The sequence below is a fragment of the Hordeum vulgare genome, chromosome 2H, assembly GCF_904849725.1.
Source record: "Hordeum vulgare subsp. vulgare chromosome 2H, MorexV3_pseudomolecules_assembly, whole genome shotgun sequence".
In the NCBI taxonomy this organism is placed as follows: Eukaryota; Viridiplantae; Streptophyta; class Magnoliopsida; order Poales; family Poaceae; genus Hordeum; species Hordeum vulgare.
In genome coordinates this window covers 655,015,926-655,036,663 of record NC_058519.1, presented here as the reverse complement: position 1 = coordinate 655,036,663, position 20,738 = coordinate 655,015,926, and the positions used below count along the sequence as shown (strand labels likewise).

Here is a 20,738-nt window from a genome sequence, read left to right as displayed (position 1 = left end):
CCGCTAGCACTCGGCGTTGTGCTTGTTGAGAGTAAATTGCCAAAAAAACCAGCACAATTGCCTCGTTCGATGCAAAAGGCCATGGTTTTCATAAAAGTTTGTTAAAAACATTGATTTTCAGTAATCACATTGCCAAAAGCATTAACTGGTCAACTGGCCGCGTTTTGACAGGAACCTGACATCTTGGGCCCACCTGTCATGACCATGTGGCCGTTAACATGGCTCACGTTGACCGGGTCCGGCTGGACCGAGAGGGTCAACGTTGTTCCTATCTCCCCACAAGCTAGCGCCTGGATCCCCCGCCACGGGTGGACCGGCAGCCACCCTCGTCGAAGCCCCGCCATCCAGTGAGCTAGGGCATGAACAGAGCAAGGCAACAGTCGTTTCTCATCAAAGTTGGACAGCATATGGCTTCCCCTTCCATTTTTTCTGTCAAGAGAGAAAGAGAGCTTTGCCTGAGAACGACCACCATAGGCCACGCGGCTAACGCCCTCCGTCGACCTCGTAGCCATGTCCGAAAACATCACGCTCCTCCTCTATGTCCTCTTGCGAGTTGAATTGGATGGACGCGGCCCGACCGCGACACGCTTGTCTTCTTCCTCCTCTCTGGCAGACGCCATTGTCTCCAAAATTCATCAACATCACTGCACCATCGACTTCCTCGACTACTCCATTGACTCTGAGACGACGCCACACACACGCTGGACAAGATCACGGCCATGACCACTCACACCGCTCGCCTTCAAGCATACTGCCGTCCATGGCGTGCCACAACTTGTCGATTCCGGGGACTCGCCGCGGGAGCCTCCTAGCATGACACCCCTACTCAACATATTCAAACCACCACCAGAAGCTCCGACGGCTCCTGCAGCCCGCCGCGATGATTGCAGCAAGGTCATGGCCAAAGGACATGGCCGCGTCGTGGCCATGGCGTTCGACAAGCAAGGTAGGCGGAACTCATGAGTGGGGAATGAAGGAGTAGAATGGCGCTAGAGGCGGGGCTGGCGACGCTTGGCTCGCTGTATAGCGGCGCGAAGCTGTATTGTGCGGGTGTGGGGAGCAGTGGTCGGTCGCTGCACACAACGTGTTTGATAAAATGAACAACCGTGCTGACGGGTGGGCCCTTTTGTTAACTTAACATTTTAGTCGACGACGTTAAATTTGTGCCACGTTATTCCTGAAACCGGGCCCGTCTGACATATTTTGCGTCAAACGGCTCTTAGTCGACTGGTTAGTGCTTTTGGCAATGTGATTACTGAAAATCGATGTTTCTAGCAAACTTTTCTGAAAACGGTGGATTTTCGCATTGAGCGACGCAATTGTGCTGATTTTTGCCAATTTACTCGCTTATTGATAACGGCGGAGAGCCCGACGATCAGGTGGACGAAGGCGTCGACGATCAGGCCATGGGTTTCCTTGCGGTTGGCGCGGAGGTACCACCGTAGCATCTCCTCCAGCCACCCCGATTTGTCGTCGCACCTCGCATTTGTGAGTGAGCGCTTTGCAACTTGTTATCTTCCACAAGTTATCTTTTGTGATTCTTCCATTGAATTTGCATTTGCATCTTTCTCCCTCTCATTTCACGGTGTATGGCCTGTTACTGTCCGGGTGAACAACAATGAAAGGTCTGTGCTGTTTGACAGTATAGTCACACAACCAAATCTTGAATTCTAGCATGTTCTCAAGCATAAAACATTTCCTCAGGCAAGACATCAAAATTTCGTCGGGTGTACTTCTTGGAAACTGTCTAGCCTCAATTGTCTTGCTCATGCCATCGTCGACTATAGCCTTATCTGCAAGGCTAACATCACAAACAAGTGAAATTTATGATCTCTACAGGTGATTTTTCTGTACCACTCTGCTACTTTCTCACTGAAGCCAGCCTCATCCAAGTCATTCACCACACCTTCATCATCCGAGCCATCCACACAAGCACGCTGATAGATAATGTCAGGATCCATGTCCTTATTATGCCTTACTTGAGCCTCTACGTCACCAACATTGTTGTGCTGCCTCTCATACTCTTCCTCGGAGTCATGATCATCATCATTAATCGGTGCACTACCTCGAAACTCATACTGGGAATACTCATTGGCTTGCACTTCAACTTTATGCTCAACGCCATCTACCAAGGTTTGGTTCAAGTCAACTTGAAAAAGAGGAGCCTTGCCCACCTTACCTGCAAACAATTCGAGTGAATTGATTGTCGATGATGCAACAACCTCCTTATATGCAACCCAATACGAATTGGACCTGATAGGCATTGTTGTTGGGGCATAGTTTATACCTAAGTAATTTTGGTGATTGATGACAGTACCGCAAATGACTAACCGTGTGTATTAAGATTTCAGATAACACACGTCAATGGCACAAGACGACTCGCCCCCTCTTTCGTGGAACAGAAGCATGGTGTTCTATACGATTCTCTTTATTTGAGTCATAGGAAAGCCGTACTATTAAGAGGGGAACCGTAGTGGAAAGGTTTGGGTGGAATCAATCTCGCACGCGCACACTTCACATATTTTCCCCCTTGCCGGCAACTTTGGAGTGGCTCCCGCCGTAGTGTTTCCTTCATCTTTGCAAAGGGTCCCCCAGCGGTAGTACCGCTGGGCCTAGCGGTAGTACCGCTGGAGTGCTAGCGGTAGTACCGCTGCATCCAGCAGTAGTACCGCTACCTGGCGGTAGTACCGCCCCTGGTCAAAGGTAGTACCGCTCCAGGAGCTTAGTACCACCTGCCTAGCGGTTGTACGTGGACGGACCTTTTTGCGAAGACTTTCTTGGCGGTGGTAGTGCTTATGCACTACCAGGGGCCCAGCGGTAGTACCGCTGGAGTGCCAGCGGTAGTACCGCTGGGCATGGGCTGTGAGTGGGAAAACGGTTGGATTCCCCCCCCCCACTATATAAAGGGTTCTTCTAGCTGTGGAACCCTATCTCTTACCCTCCCAAGCTCCATTGTTGCTCCCTAAGCTCAAAAGTGCCCGATCTCTCTCCCTAGCCAATCAAACTTGTTGATTCTTCAGGGATTGGTTGAGAAGGCCTAGATCCACACTTCCACCAAGAGAAAAGTTGATTCCCCCACCAATCCCTTGCGGATCTTGTTACTCTTGGGTGTTTGAGCATCCTAGACGGTTGAGGTCACCTCGAAGCCACATTCCATTGTGGCGAAGCTTCGTGGTTTTGTTGGGAGCCTCCAAGCTTTGTGTGGAGTTTGCCCCAACCTTGTTTGTAAAGGTTCGGTCGCCGCCTTCAAGCGCACCTATAGTGAAATCACGGTACCTTGCATCGTGCGAGGGCGTGAGGAGAGTACGGTGGCCTTAGTGGCTTATTGGGGAGCATTATGCCTCCACACCGCTCCAACGGAGACGTACTTCCTGTCAAAGGGAAGGAACTTCGGTAACACATCCTCGTCTTCATTGGTTCCACTTTTGGTTATCTCTAACCTTTACTTTGTGTATGCTTATGTTGTTGTCTTTCTCTTACTTGTCTTAGTAGCTATCGTTGCTAGCTTCATTACGGTTCACCCCATTGTTGTCATATTTGTGAACCCGTATGTTGTTTACCCTAACTTGCTAAGATTAATTAAAAAGTGGTCGTTGCCTATTCACCCCCCCCTCTAGTCAACCATATCGATCCTTTCAATTGTCTTCATTCGACACTTGTGTACCTACCCTACATCATATCTTCCTACTAATTCAACTTGGTCACTTGCATCAACCCACTTTAATCTTGTCTGTGTTTCTTCCACCACTACATCATAACTAGGACTTTCAGGAAATATCAACACTTCCTCATACTTGTCAATAATATCAACATTCATGAATGCCTCTTTGTCAACATAATAAATATTCACAATATTTTTCATCTCAAAAAGACAAACATAAGGACTAAATATACCACATTGCTAATAAAACCACTTTGTCCATCCAAATTAAGCATTACCCAAACCCAAACCCGAACCCTAACCCTAAATATTAACATTAGGGATAACCCAAACAATAAGGTTTGTTCACCAACATCATAATGCATCACTATTGAAACAACAGTACTTAACCACATCATATTATAGAACCATGTTCAAAACTAGGGTTAGGAACCACATGAACAAAATAATTCAAATAGACAAATTCAACCAATAAAAATTTGCGACATGAAGTAGATTACCTCAAGGAACATAAATGACACCGGATCCACGGATCAATCCAGTCAAATAGCAAGGATTTGAGAGGGGCCAAGTGAGGGAAACAAAGGGAAAAAGGGAAAAGAGGTCGGGAAAGGCCAATTTGGGGAGAAGAGATGAGTGGGATTGACTCGTGAGAGCAGCCGGCCAATAAAAATATCTGCATCAGGAACGCCAACGGCCCTGGTGTTTTTAGAACGCAACATGGGCCGGCGTTTCTGGCCTGCCATGTCAGTGAGCAATGCGTGTTCGGCCTGGCAGTGGGCCAAGGTAGAAACGCGAACTACCTCGATGTTACTATATTGGTCCGAAACATCATGATATTTGACGTTGACAGAACTGTGAGAAAAAAATTGCATCCAGATGGCGCATGCACCACCGACTTCCAAGGTGTTGGCTCGTCAGCTGTTGGATTACTTAGTGTCTTCATGGCCTTTAATATACCAGGATGTCTGTCATGAATGACACACACGTTTGGTCGGTCCTTCACGATCGTAATTTTAACTTGCCGGAAGAACCATACCCAGCTCAGAAAGTTCTCACCCTCCACAAATGCCATGGCTAGTGGGATGATTTGGTTGTTCCCGTCCACACCAATAGCAGTCAGGATTTGCCCTTTGTACTGACCAGTCAGGAATGTACCACCCACAAACATCACAGGAGGACAATGTCGGAAAGCTTCGATGCAAAAACCGAAAGAGAAGAATACTCGTTTCAACACCGTGTAATCTGGTATAATCTCCAACCTCGTGTGTTGTATGTTAACATAAGTGTCGGGATTCCTCTCCTTCAATATGTCAAGGAGAGGGACAACATTATCATATGAGTCGAAGAACGTCCCAAACCTTTCCTCCATAGCCTTCTCCTTATCCCTCCAAGCCTTCCCATATGAAATGTCATAATTCCATCTAACCTTCACTGCTTTCTGGATATGTTTTGCTTCCATATCTTTCTTCTCAACTATCTCAGTATACATGAGTTGCGCTATGAGAGTTGAAGTCCGGTTTGGATGACGAATCAACAGGTTTTTCCTCACACAATTATGTGGGACCACATTAGTGACAACCCAGTGGATGTTGTACTTCGACACGTGCTCGTGCACCTTCGCATGACAACCTGTTTCAACACAATTCACGGTATATTTTGTTGGAGTCGATATGTGTGTCCGGAAAACCCTCTGCGTAGACATAGCCCACTTTATCACCGCATACTTCAATTTTTTCTTTGTGTCGAACATATCCCGATCTAGACTTGGTTCAGAATATATTGCCATGGAGTCTCATGGCCATCGTTGACAGTAATGCCGACGGCTATTTCCTGATCCCATGCAGACGGAATCGGTACCTCCACTTCATCCTCGAAATTTTCAGAATCCAGATCCTCCGCAAACCCATCATCGTTCTCTTCCTCCATCACCCTCTGCATTTCATCGCCTGCTCATCCCCATCAGGAACAGCAGAGCCAGCTAATTGTATCGACTGAATACTCTGCCCAGTCTCATGACCAGTCTCTGCCTCTTGACTACCATGGCCTGGTTCATACCCCACGTTGACTTGTACGAAATTCTCCTCTTTCGCCACTGGTTGCACTAGGGCATATGGCTGGATTCTTCGGTCTCTGGAATGAATTAACAGGGACAATCAATGTTGGCTCCTATCTATCGGCATCAACTCCCACTTGACATTTTTACAGAATTTGGTCCACAATGAATGAATACTGACGGAACACACTTCAGGATCCAGCCCAAAACTAGTAGTCCACCAGTGCTTCAACTGCCTAATGTCCAGTCTGCCCGGGTCTGAAAGTGTCAGGACGCCTTTTTAAAACTCGCTAAGATCAATCCCCAACTCATTATATCGAAACATTACCAGGGCCGTAATAAACAGTCAAATTTACGGATTCAGACATTTTCACGTGTCAGACATTGTGACTGTGTCATTATTCGCAACGAACAAATTTATACAAAAATAGACCTACACAAACTAAATAAACCAACACTAAAAAGAACCTACAGTAAAAAATCGGTATACCTTCGGCATGTGTGCCCCTTCTTCTTCCTCTGCACCACACCACCTCCTCACCTCACCATCCACACCTCCACCATCCCACCATGGCTCCTCTAAACGAACAAAAAACTATCCGATCGCACAAAATGATACCATAGGTAGGCGGTGGAGATGGATATGATCTATTGATTCAGCACATTGAATAGGAAAATGGGTGGAGGATGGAGGAGATCGGAGGGGGGGCAAAATGAGGAAAGAAAAACGAGAGAGAGCAGAGGAGCCAGCGACTGAGGAGGAAGAAGGGCTCGGTCGGCCTTATCCAGGGGGCTCTTCGGCCTCTTGAAGTCCGATGGGTCCTCTTCGACCAGCCGCGGGCCGACAGCTTGCTCTTCGGTCACCCGCGGACCAACGGGCCCTCTTGGGCCTCCCACAAGCCGACAGATCCTGCTAGTTTTGATTTATTTCAATTTTCGCATATGTTTTTCGAATTTAGTAAAAAATAGGTATTATTTTTGAAAAACAAAATCGGATGTGTGCGTGCGTGGCGGTGCTTCCTTCCGGCACGCGCCTATGCCTATGCCTATGCCTATGCCTAGGCGCGAGCGCGACCAACGACGATGGCCACCGCTTCCTTCCGGCACGCGCCCGCCCGTGACCCATCAAGTCCAGTCCAGTCCTTGGAGTCATCCATCAATCTGATTCTGATTCTGGTTGATTGTCTCTCCTTCCAATTCCAACCCAAGCAAGCAAGGCACCTATACTCGCCTCTCAAACCCAAGCAAAGCAAGCTTAAAACCCCCGCCCCGTGCACTCAGTCATCGCCATGCCGATGCCCATGGCGCCGCCGCTCCCGTGCTTGCTCCTCCTCCTGTTTGCCGTCCCTCTCCTCGCAACGTCCGCCAGGATCCCGCTCTACCGCCACCTTCCCCCGCTCCCGCCCGCCGCCGCTCAGCACCACCCGCTCTCCCGCCTCGCGCGCGCCTCCCTCGCGCGCGCCTCCCGCCTCCGCGGTCACCACCAGGGCCAGGCCGCCTCATCCCCCGTGCGCGCCGCGCTGTACCCTCACTCCTACGGCGGCTACGCCTTCTCCCTCTCCCTCGGCACGCCGCCGCAGCCGCTGCCGGTGCTGCTCGACACGGGCAGCCACCTCACCTGGGTGCCCTGCACCTCCAACTACCAGTGCCAGAACTGCTCCGCCGCCGCCGGCTCCTTCCCCGTCTTCCATCCCAAGAGCTCCTCCTCCTCCCTCCTCGTCTCCTGCAGCAGCCCCTCCTGCCTCTGGATCCACTCCAAGTCCCACCTTTCCGACTGCGCCCGCGACTCCGCACCCTGCAGGCCCAGCACCGCCAACTGCTCCGCCACCGCCACCAATGTCTGCCCGCCCTACCTCGTCGTCTACGGCTCCGGCTCCACCGCGGGGCTCCTCGTCTCCGACACGCTGCGCCTCTCCCCACGCGGCGCCGCCAGCCGCAACTTCGCCGTGGGCTGCAGCCTCGCCTCCGTGCACCAGCCGCCGTCGGGGCTCGCGGGGTTCGGCCGCGGGGCGCCGTCCGTGCCCGCGCAGCTCGGGGTCAACAAGTTCTCCTACTGCCTCCTCTCCCGCCGCTTCGACGACGACGCCGCCATCAGCGGCGAGCTAGTCCTCGGCGCCTCCTCCGCCGGCAAGGCGAAAGCGATGATGCAGTACGCGCCGCTGCTCAAGAACGCGGGCGCCAGGCCGCCCTACTCCGTGTACTACTACCTGTCGCTGACCGGCATCGCGGTGGGCGGGAAGAGCGTGGCGCTCCCGGCGCGGGCCTTGGCACCCGTGTCCGGTGGTGGCGGGGGCGGCGCCATCATCGACTCAGGCACGACCTTCACCTACCTGGACCCGACGGTGTTCAAGCCGGTGGCGGCCGCGATGGTGGCCGCGGTGGGGGGCAGGTACAACCGATCCAAGGACGTGGAGGGGGCGCTCGGGCTGCGCCCCTGCTTCGCACTCCCGGCGGGCGCCAGGACAATGGACCTCCCGGAGCTGTCGCTCCATTTCAGCGGCGGCGCCGAGATGCGGCTCCCGATCGAGAACTACTTCCTGGCGGCTGGCCCGGCGTCCGGCGTGGCCCCCGAGGCGATCTGCCTGGCCGTGGTGTCGGACGTGTCGAGCGCGAGCGGCGGCGCCGGGGTGTCCGGTGGGGGCGGGCCGGCCATCATCCTGGGCAGCTTCCAGCAGCAGAACTACCAGGTGGAGTACGACCTCGAGAAGAACCGGCTCGGGTTCCGGCAGCAGCCATGCTCCTCGTCGTCCTCGTAAAGATGGTTGGTGGCAATGGCATGCAGATGCATGCTCGCGTACCTACGTACTACTACTACTGTATCATCCGACTTGATTAATCACGCCACGCCACGCCACGCCATGTAGTAGTGGAAAAGTTAGTGACAGATTAAGCTTGCCTGCTCGTGCAGCTTTCGGATCCAGATTCCAGAGTACTACTAGTAGTACTCCTAGTGAGGATTTTAATTAGCAATAAATAAAAACTGTACCGTACCGTGTGCACGCGTGTTTGCTTAACCACTTGTTGAATCACCACACCACACCACACCACGCCACGCGCAATCGAGGAGAGGATCGGGATCCATCCTGCGTACGTCGGTTGCTGCTCGATCGACCGCCAAATTGCTTTGCTTTTTCTTCTTTTTAGATGGGAAAATCGCTTTGCTTTTAGGGTGGAAAAAAGACGGTGCTCAGTTTGCTTTCGGTGGGGTAGATGCTTTTGCATGCCTTTTTTTTTTTGATGCAAAAAACTATGGTTTTGCATGCTTTGGGCAAAGCAAACACGTCCTTCATCAACGATATTTCTTTTTCATCCGCAAAAGATAAACAAAATGGTTGATGCTTTCGTGATCAGAGTTAATCAAGCTTGCCTAGCGTTGATCCGTTGGTGGTTAGTAGATGCGTCATGGGTGGAATGTCGTTTGGTTGCTGGGTGTTTAATACTCTCACCTGTGCTGTGCGGGTGTGAATGAATTCAATGGGCATGTGATGCACCGCAGCCGTGGCCCCTGACCCATGCTTGGAGGAGTGATGGCGCCTGCTGTGCTGTGCTGTGCTGTGCTGTGCTGCTGCGCGTTCAATGTGCACAGTTCCTTATTTACAGCCCGGCCTGACCACAAGCCGTGCATCGCCTTCTGCACGTCTCCACCGGCAAGCGACGGAGCATCCACAACCACAAGTTGTATAAAATCATCAAATGCGGCTCCAAACTTCCGCACATACTGACCGGTGAGCACACAAAAAAAAAGTCGTCCGGATATCCCGTTTAACACCCTCGGTTTCTAAATATAAGTATTTTTTAAAGTTTTTATTATAAAAAACTAAATATAGATGTATATAGACATACATTAGAATATATGTTCGTTCATTTTACTCATATGTAGTCCCTTGATATAATCTTTAAAATATATATATATATATATATATATATATATATATATATATATATATATATATTTAGGAATGGAGGGAGTACAAATCATCAAATTCATAGGTACATGCAATTCGGCTTCGGGAAGCACGTGCCCCTGTCCATAAAAAATGACTTTCGATATGTCAAGAAAATCATAAGAAAAATATTATGTGTTCTTTGTCACATTCAAATGCTATCAAAACATTTTTAGATATGAAAATTAAGCATTTTGGCTTGTGAAAGAAACAAACTAAATATCAATTGTTACCCAAAATTTTAGATCCAAAATTGTTTTTTTTCCACCGGCGAAACACCACTCCTATTTCGCATGAAAGTTGTCAAGCATGTCTGAGACAGTAACACCAACATCTACAAAAAAAATTATAATTTTTCAAAACATTTACTATTATATTTTGGGTTACTGTTCATCCGGGTGCAAATGCACCCGAGAGCCAAAAACACACCCCCCATGCAATAATGCAAAGTAGACCTACTTCAAATTTTCGCCCTTCTTGCACATGCCGTGTTCATGTCCATCGGTCGGCTGCGATTCTCAAAGTGCAAGTGCGGCCGCCGACAACGTAGAGTAGGACATACGACACGCACCGGCTCATGCGACTCGAGGCGCCGACGTCTCCCACGTCCTATTCTTTCTCGTCGAAGCCCGAAGCCTTCACATCGCGAGTGGAGGTGAGATCGTCGACAAGTCCACGACGACGCGGTTGCAGCGGCATAGGACCATGGTCAACCGTTGGGCGTCGGAGAGTGCGACTCCGCCTCGTTGACGTTTGTCGCGGCCTCCCACGACCGTAGCCCCGCTCAGCACGCATGTCGCATCATATTTGCATCCTTCATGTAGTGACATTCCACCACAAACACAATGCACCAACGAAGCGGTGCTGCAACCGCCATGGCATTTTGGACGAAAGACGGGCCGAACCGCCACTAGTGAGGCCGCGACAACGTGCCTAACACACAATAGATTTTCGTCAAATGAAGTCTAACCATTGGTGGGCAGACTCCTCCCAGGAGCGAAGGAGCACAATGCGGGCAAACATCTCTTCCTCGGGGCTGCGTGTGATGAGCTCCCAGTCTCAAGATCTGGACGTGGAGGATTTGGGTTCGCTGCTCTTCAAGTCGGAGATGGCCGGAGATCGCCCACAGGTTGCTTGGGATGGAGTATAGTGAAGGGAGAGTGGAGTGAAGTGGAATGCGACTTTGGTTTCGTGCACACTGCGGATATGGTTGAATATATGTGGAGTCGACCGGGTAGTGTGTCGGATCTAACATTGTAGGCCCACCCACGCGCGGCCGGGCTTCCCCATATCAGGTGAAGATATGAGCTAGTTATGGGAGTTGCCTGTGAGCCCACGCATTTCGGCCCGATTTTCCATGTCCGGTTGGGTGGTAAATTTTCGTCTAGGCAGCTCGCGCGGACGTTTGGGGCTGATATGGGGGGTTGGGTTGCGGATGCTCTAGAACTATCATATTTCAACTTCTTGGTGACTAATTGGACTGGAAATTTGAAAAGATTTGGTCGCGCAATTGTTCATAGCTTTTCACAAACTCTAATAAGTGGTTGAATTGACCTTTCAAAATATGAACTGAATGGACAGATGATTTGTTTATGACATAATAGAAAACTTCAATTTCCATTTGTTAGGATTGAACTTACCGAGATTTGAAGAAGGGCGGCAACGATGTCTTGCTTATTGCGAGTAAGTACGCTGAAAGGACGATATAGTTGACTAGAGGACCGGGGGTGTGAATAGGCAAGTGCCAATTTTTAACACTTCTTTAACAAATTAGGTTTAGCAACAAATAGGTTATATAGATATGCAACTAGGTGGATGCTAGCAACAACAATGGCAAGCAAGTTATAAAAACAAAGTGAAGGTAAGAAGTAACCACAAGTGGAACCGATGAAGACGATGATCTGTTACCGAAGTTCCTTCCCTTTTAGAGAAAGTACGTCTTCTTTGGAGCGGTGTGGAGGCACAAAGCTCCCCAAGATGCCACAAAGGCCACCGTATTCTTCTCGTGCCCTCACACAATACAAAATGTCGTGATTCTACTAGTGGTGCACTTGAAGGCGGCGATCGAACCTTCAAAACAAGGTTGGAGCAATCTCCACAACTTAATTGGAGGCTCCCAACAATACCACGAAGCTTCACCACAATGGAATATGGCTTCGAGGTGACCTCAACCGTCTAGGGTGCTGATGACGAGTATATACTTCTCGCCCCTCGTTGGTTACCCCAACTGGAAGGTGGAGATGTAGTCAGCAGCTGATTTCCCTTACATGGAGACTGTAAGGTTTATCGAACCAGGAGGACTCCTAGGCTTAACAAGTAGCTGTCTCCTATCCTGGTCAGCAGAAGACGTGGACCTGCACACACAACAAATAACTTTGCTCCCAACGAGTACAGAGAGGTTGTCAATCTCTCCGGCCTTGTAGTTTGCAAAGGATCAAAACACAAGCGAGAAAGTAATAGTGATTGCAACGGAAAAGTAAATGAAAGCGGTAAATGATGGAGGTGTAAACAATGATGGTGATATGGACCGCAGTCACATGATGTTCACTAGTGATGTCTGTCTCCCAAAAGACGATAAACAACTATGCTTGGGTAAACAAATCAGAGTTGGGCAATTGACAGAATTATGATCGCACCGCAATGCTAATTATGCTACTTGATAGTTAGAGGTTCAATAGTAATGGACAAGTGCATTAATGAACTAAGCGTAAGGTAAACAAGACAAGTAAACCGTTTATTCATAGCATCTACTTACAAACCATCCTCCTTGAAATATCTATCCAGAACATCTCTCCGATATTAAGTTGCGAGCCCCACCCAAACTGTAAACTCAAAGCAATGGACAAGTGCATTAACGAACTATGTGTAAGGTAAACAATCCTTGCAACCTTGGTCACAAGCACCGTTGTTTTCTCCCCGGTGACAACAAGCACATCCCCTAGTCGCATGTTTCTGTCAGTCAAGCTAGACATCGAGGGGCATGAACCCATAATCATGCATAACGCTCCCTCGTGGAGTTACAATCTACTACTCGACCAAAGCAATAAATAGCAATGGAGAACATGCATGAATCACTAAGGAACATAATATAAAAGGATAATCAAATATATAACTCATAACAATCTGAACATAATCTCATAATCCATCGGATTCCAACAAACCGAGCATAGCAGTAGCAAGAGAATTACATAGATGCCTTGATCATGTAGGGCAACTCACAAGGACTAACCATTGAAGTACAAGATTGGAGAGAAGATATCACATAGCTACTGGTCATGGACTCATGGTCCAAGGAGGACTACTCACGGCACGTCCGGGAAGCGTCCATGGTGGTAGAGAGGCTCCCGGAGGTCAATCCTCCCTCGGACAGGGTGCCGGGAAGAGGTCTCCTGATGCTCCCGATCTCGGAAGCGTTGTAGCGGCGGAACGATGGAGAAATTCGCGATTCGAGATAGCACTACTAGGAAAAGGCCTGCTAGTGACGCACCTGTTTTGGCTACTAATGGCGCACTACAGGTGCGCCACTAGCATCACGCCATTAGAATTTTTACTAATGGCGCACCATAGGTGCACCATTAGTATCTGGTATACTAATGGCGCACCATGCAGTGCGCCATTAGTATAACCCATGGTGCGTCATTAGTATGCCTACGACGTGTACAGGGAAGCAGGCCGTAGCGGGGAGCACCATGGGCATCTCCTGGAAGATCTCGATCTGGGGGGGGGGCGCACTCTGCACTGGTGCGTCATTATTACTTTTGAAAGAAAAAAAAGTTTGTTAGTAGTGACGCACCGTGTGTGTGGTGCGTCATTAGTGTCCATCACACTAATGGCGCACCTGCACATGGTGCGACATTGCTATATAGTAGTGGCGCACCATTTGTCTGGTGCGTCATTAGTGTCTATATTATCTATAACCCTTTTCCTAGTAGTGTAGTCCAAACATTACTCAAAACAATACCTCAAAACTATTGCAGGTTACTACTATACTTAAATAGCAACCTCAATTACCTACTCATGCAAGGCACACAACTCAGTGCAACGAGCCAACTCTCTAAACAAGATAAGCATGATAACTTAAGAGAGTTTTAAAATAAACCTAAATAAAAGCTCTTAAAAAGATAAGCATGAAAACTAAGAGCTAAACATGACAGTAGCTATGGAAAGATAAAGAACACACAAAAAAGATAAGCATGAAAACCTATGTTGTGTTCTAGTGTGGAATGGAGCGTGTCTCTCTCCCAAACAAGGTAGGCTAGGTTCCGACTTGTTATGAACAGCAAGGAAAACTAAAACAAACTAAAAAGCAAATAGCGGGACGGTCTAAGCATAGCACATAACATATGAAGTGATAAAAATATAGCATGGAGATGGACGAACTGATTGTTGGAAATATGCCCTAGAGGCAATAGTAAAATAGTTATTATTATATTTCCTGTTTCAAGATAATCGTTTATTATCCATGCTATAATTGTATTGAATGGAAACATGAATGCATGTGTGGATATATAGACAAAATTATGTCCCTAGTGAGCCTGTAGTTGACTAGCCTGTTGATCAAGGATGGTTAAGGTTTCCTATTGTCTCTAGTGTCACTTGATGATGGGATCACATCATTGGGAGAATGATGTGATGGACGAGACCCAAACTATAACCGTAGCATGTGATCGTGTCATTCTGTTGCTATTGTTTTCTGCATGTCAAGTATTCATTCCTATGACCATGAGATGAAGTAACTCAGTGACACCGGAGGAATGCCTTGTGTGTATCAAACGTCGCAACGTTACTCGATGACTATAAAGGTACACTACAGGCATCTCCGAATGTGTCCGTTGAGTTAGCATGGATCAAGACTAGGATTTGTCACTCCGTGTGACAGGGAGGAATCAAGGGGCCCACTTGGTAATACAACATCACATACAAGCCTTGCAAGCAATGTGACTAAAGAATTAGTCACGGGATCTTGTATTACGAAACGAGTATAGAGACTTGCCGGTAACGAGATTGAAATAGGTATGGGGATACCGACGATCAAATATCGGGCAAGTAACATACTGAAGGACAAAGGGAATGATGTACGAGATTGTTTGAATCCTTGACATAGAGGTTCAACCGATAAGATCTTCATAGAATATGTAGGATCCAATATGTACGTCCTGGTCCCGCTATTGGATATTGACCGAAGAGTGTCCCAGGTCATGTCTACATAGTTCTCGAACCCGCAGGGTCTGCACACTTAAGGTTCCGTGACGTTTATGTATAGTTGAGTTATAGGTGCTGGTGACCGAAGTTTTGTTCGGAGGACCAGATGAGACCCCGGACGTCACGAGGGCTTCTAGAATGGTCTGAAAATGAAGATTGATATATAGGAAGTTGATATTTGGATTCCGGAAGGATTTCGAACATTACCGGCAGTGTGTCGAGAGTGACGAATGGGTTCCGGCGACCCACTAGGTGGACCCACCACGTCCCAAGGGGTACACATGGGTTTATTGGATGCGCAATAAGGCTTAATGGGCTGAAAAGTCATCCAAGGAAAGCCCATGAGGAAAAAGGTGGGAAATCCAAAATAGGTGGGCAATTTAGGAAGGAGTCCTAATCCAAGTAGGATTGAAGGAGGACTCCTCCATCCTCCACTTCGGCCGAGCCAAGGAGGCTCTCCTTGGTGTCCAAGGCTAGCCCCTCCCTCCTCCTATATATACTAGAGGTTTTAGGGTTTTTGAGACACAACTTTAGCCACGTGCAACCCTACCCTCTAGTTCGTAGTTCTTCCTCTAGATCGGATTTCTGCGGTGCTTAAGCGAAGTCCTGCAGGAATAGATCTTCACCACCACCGATGCGCCATCACGCAGCCGGAGAACTCATCTACTTCCCCGTCTCTCTTGTTGGATCAAGAAGGCGGAGATCATCATCGAGCTGTACGTGTGCCGAAAGCGGAGGTGACGTCCGTTCGATGCTAGATCGGGACGGATCGTGGGGCTGCGGTGATTTGAATCACGGAGAAAGTTCCACTACATCGACCACGTTTATTAAGCTTCCCTCTTAGCGATCTACAAGGATATATGGATCCGATCTCCCTCTCGTAGATGATCATCACCATGATAGGTCATCGTGTGCGTAGGAAATTTTTTGTTTCCCATGCAACGTTCCCCAACACTCATGATTGTTGATAGATAAGGGGATGCACGGGGGCATCCCCACCCTCAGACGCTTGAGTCTCCTTCAATATTTCTTGGGGTGCATGGGGGCATCTCCATGCTTGAGCGCTTGACACTCATGTATCTTCTTTCATCATCTCCCATCGCACACTTGAAAACTCCCTTCATACGAAACTCATCATAAGCTGATTAGAGTGGTTAGTATCCTTAATAAAATAATTCATTACCTGCTGGAAATAAAGATTTTCATGAAAAGCTACTTCTTCTCATGATTGCCAAAAAGTGTTTGCAAATAAAAAGCAAGCTTAGGATTTGCAAAACAATGAAAACGCAAAACATGGCAAAATCTGTGAAAAACTGAACAGAAGGTAGTAAATAATTTATTCGAGGCACTTCTGCAACTCAAATCAAAAAAACTCAGAACATATGACCGAAAGGAAATTATATAGATCATGCTTTCAAAAAAATTCAGATCAAAAAGATGATCTGGTGATTTTTGGCGATTTGTTTCGTCAAGCAGACAAAATCTGATTCTGGACAGCATGTCACAACTTTTGAACTTTCTTGCAATCGGAGGCTATAACTTGGCATAAATCTTGAAAATAAAGATACGATGATGTTGCTACAGTAGTAACACACATAAATAGCACTAAAAACTGAAAGTAAAAACTCAAAGTAAAGATAACAAGGGTTGTCTCCCTAGAGCTCTTTCTTTATAGCGATAAAGATAGGCTTAAGATTTTAATGATGCTCTCATAGGATTAAGAGTAGTAGAACAAAATAGAGCATCAAAAAGAAAATACCAAACACATTTAAGTCTAACATGTTTCCTATGCATAGGAATACTTCAATATAATAATTCATTGAAGCACAAAGCAATAAGCATAGGAAGGCAAAACAAGTCCAGCTTCAAAACCTTTAACATAAAGAAAGGGAACTTGATATTATTGAAATATCTATAAGCATATGTTTCCTTCTCATAATAATTTTCAGTGGGATCATGAATAAACTCAACAATATAAGTATCACATAAAGCATTGTTACCATGATCCACATTGACTTCATGAAGAGGATAAAACTTGGAGCAAAAGCGAAACTGAATCTCTTCCCAATTCCGCATGTGAGAATCATCTAGTAGCCTATACGGTTCCAATGCTTTTCCTTTCAGTGACAAGGCAAATAATTTCCTCATGACTCCATCTCTTGTCAAACCTGAAATCTTAAACAACTCACAAAGTTCTGTAAGTTTCAATGAATGAATACTAGGATTGGTTGTTCCATCTCCTGCATAACAATCATTCCTAATTATTTCAATTATCGCAAGTGGTAATTTGAACGGGATACATTCAGTAGATGTAGGAGACTTCTCTACCACGGGTGTGGTAAAGCGGCCTTCCCCACGCAGCGAACTAAGAGTGCAGTTTTCCATAAGCCTAACTAGTGAAGTCACACAACTTAGTGTTCTCAGTGGAACCCATACCAGCAGCAACAAGCAAGAACAAAGCAACTAATTTTTTTGTGGTTTTTGGTATAAGACTCTAAAGAAAATCTAGAAAGCAAACTAACAAGACTGAAAACCAAAGGTAAAGGATAGCGTGCAACTCCCCTATCTTGAAGACTGGAGTCCCCGGCAACGGCGCCAGAAATTTGCTTGATGACGAGTATATACTTATCGCCCCTCGTTGGTTACCCCAAGTGGAAGGTGGAGATGTAGTCGGCAGCAGATTTCCCTTAGACGGAGACTATAAGGTTTATCGAACCAGGAGGACTCCTAGGCTCAACAATTAGGTGTCTCCTGTCCTGGTTAGTAGAAGACGTGGACCTGCACACACAACAAATAACTTTGCTCCCAATGAGTACAAAAAAGTAACAGTGATTAAAACGGAAAAGTAAATGATCAAAACACAAGCGAGAAAGTAATAGTGATTGCAACGGAAAAGTAAATGAAAGCGGTAAATGATGGAGGTGTAAACAATGATGCTGATATGGACCGGAGTCACATGATGTTCCCTAGTGATGTCTCTCTCCCAAAAGACGATAAACAACTATGCTTGGGTAAACAAATCACAGTTGGGCAATTGATAGAATTATGAATGCACCGCAATGCTAATTATGCTACTTGATAGTTAGAGGTTCAATAGTAATGGGCAATACGCCAAGAAAAGTAGAACGTTTATTCATCAGCATCTACTTACTAATCATCCACCTTGAGATATCTATCCAGAACATCTCTCCGGTATTAAGTTGCGAGCCCCACCCAAAGTGTAAAATCAAAGCAACGGACAACTGCATTAACAAACTACCCATAAGATCAACAATCCTTGCAACCGTGGTCATAAGCACCATTGTTTTCTCCCTGGTGGCAACAACACATCCCCTAGTCTCATGTTTGTATCACTCAAGCTAGGCATCAAGGGGCATGAACCCACAATCATGCATAATGCTCCCTCTTGGAGTTACAATCTACTACTCGGCCAAAGCAATAAATAGCAATGGAGAACATGCATGAATCACTAAGGAACATAATATAAAAGGATAATCAAATATATAAATCATAACAATCTGAACATAATCTCATAATCCATCGGATCCCAACAAACCGAGCATAACAATAGCAAGAGAATTACATAGATACCTTGATCATGTAGAGCAACTCACAAGGACTAACCATTGAATCATAAGATTGGAGAGAAGACATCACATAGCTACTGGTCATGGACTCGTGGTCTAAGGAGGACTAATCACGACACGTCCGGGAAACGTGCATGGCGGTGGAGAAGCTCCCGGAGGACAATCCTCCCTCCGACAGGGTGCCGGGAATAGGTCTCGTGACGCTCCCGATCTCGGAAGCACTGCGGCGGCGGAACGATGCAGAAATTTGCAATTCCAGACAGTCTGCACGGGTTTCCTCTCGGGACTCTACATATAGGCCAAAGGAGGGCACCGGAGGAGGTGGGACCCACCCAGGCGACCTCCTGTCGCGGCCTAGGGCTGGTCGCGCCAATAGGCTTCCTGGGAGGCCCCTGGCCACCCTCTGGCCCACCTTCGGTGATCCGGAAGCTTTTGTTTTGCTGATATTTTATATATTTTTTCAGAATTTTTTGGGGGGCTTTGGAAAATTGGGGTAAAAGCCCCTGGAAAACAGACATCAGCAGACAAAAACTGGTACTGCATGCACCGAGTTAGTAGGTTAGTCCAAATATGTGTAAAATGATATAAAAGTGTAGCAAAAAATATAACAATGTCATCTAAAAGATCATGGAACAACCAGAAATTATAGATACGTTTGGGACGTATCAGGTGCTCAAACACCCAAGAGTAACAAGGTCTGCAAGGAATTAGTGGGGGGAATCAAATATCTCTTGGTGAAAGTGTAGATCAAGGCCCCCTCGAGCAAACCATAGAAGATCAACTAGTTTTGTTGGCTAGGGAGAGAGATCGGGCAGAAATGGATCATGGAGCTACAGTGGAGCTTACGGTTGGAAAAGGTGAGCTTGTTGGGGAAGAAGACCTCCTTTATAAAGTGGGGGAACAATTCCAACCGTTACCCACTCACAGAGCCCGCACATGAGCGGTACTACTGCTCCTCGGAGCGGTACTACCGCTCATAAGAGGTAATATCGCTCGTGGGAGCGGTATGTTGGAAATATGTCCTAGAGGCAATAATAAAGTGATTATTATTATATTTTCTTGTTCATGGTAATTGTTTATTATCCATGCTAGAATTGTATTGATTGGAAACTTAAATACATGCGTGGATACATAGACAATACACTGTCCCTAGTAAGCATATAAAGGACTAGCCCGTTGATCAAAGATGGTCAAGGTTTCGTCGCCATAGACATGAGTTGTCATTTGATAACGAGATCACATCATTAGGAGAATGATGTGATGGACGAGACCCAAACTATAAATGTAGCATATGATCGTGTAAATTTACTCCTACTGTTTTTCTGCATGTCAAGTATCTATTCCTATGACCATGAGATCATGCAACTCCCGGACACCAGAGGAATGCCTTGTGTATATCAAACGTCACAACGTAACTGGGTTACTATAAAGGTGCTCTATAGGTATCTCTGAGGGTGTATGTTTGGTTGGCGTGAATCGAGACTGGGCGTATGATGGAGAGGTATCTATGGGCCCACTCGGTAATACAACATCACAATGAGCTTGCAAGCAATGTGACTAAGGAGTTAGTCACGGGATCTCGTATTACGAAACGAGTAAAGAAACTTGCCGGTAACGAGATTGAACTAGGCATGGAGATGCGGACGATCGAATCTCGGACAAGTAACATAACGATGGACAAAGGGAATAGCATACGGGATTGATCGAATCCTTAACACTGAGGTTTGACCGATGAAGATCTTCGTAGAATATGAAGGAGCCAATATGTGCATCCAGGTCCCACTATTGGTTATTGACCGGAGAGCGTCTCGGTCAAGTTTGCATAGTACTCAAAGCCGCAGGGTCTACACACTTAAGGTTCGGTGATGATATAAGCATAATTGAGTCATAGTGTTGGTGACCGAAGGTTGTTCGGAGTTCCGAATCAGATCCCGGATGTGACGAGGAACTCCGTAATAGTCCGAAGGTGAAGATTTATATATAGGATGAAGGTCATCGGAGTTCAAAAGTGTTCTCGGGTGTACCAAGGGAAAAATGGAGTGCCGAAAGGGGTTTCGGGAGGCCCCGGAAATTCTTGTGGGGACTCATGGGCCAAGGAGAGGGGGCACCTTAGCCCACCAGGGGACTGGGCGCAACCCCTCACCCCAACCCACATCTCCCAAAGGGGAGGAGGGCTCCTCCTTGGGGCGTCACCAGCCCAACTTGGGTGGCAAGGCACCCAAGTGGGAGGGGCACCCAACCCTAGCCTCTGCCCTCTCTTGGCCGCCGGGCCGTCGGGCCCTAGGGGA

At 47.3% G+C, this 20,738-nt stretch overlaps 1 protein-coding gene across 1 annotated transcript; it reads left to right on the top strand.

The window, feature by feature from the left end:
- Window positions 1-6,772: 6,772 nt before the first annotated feature.
- LOC123428474 (probable aspartyl protease At4g16563) lies at window positions 6,773-8,731 on the top strand. The gene has a single exon (XM_045112685.1). It carries the CDS (start codon window positions 7,007-7,009, stop codon window positions 8,471-8,473), a length of 1,467 nt encoding a protein of 488 aa, XP_044968620.1. The 5' UTR covers window positions 6,773-7,006; the 3' UTR covers window positions 8,474-8,731.
- Window positions 8,732-20,738: the final 12,007 nt, after the last annotated feature.

Bases quoted from the DNA above. Each gene is read 5' to 3' on its own strand.
- LOC123428474 (XM_045112685.1), top strand. From the start codon at position 7,007: ATGCCGATGCCCATGGCGCCGCCGCTCCCGTGCTTGCTCCTCCTCCTG.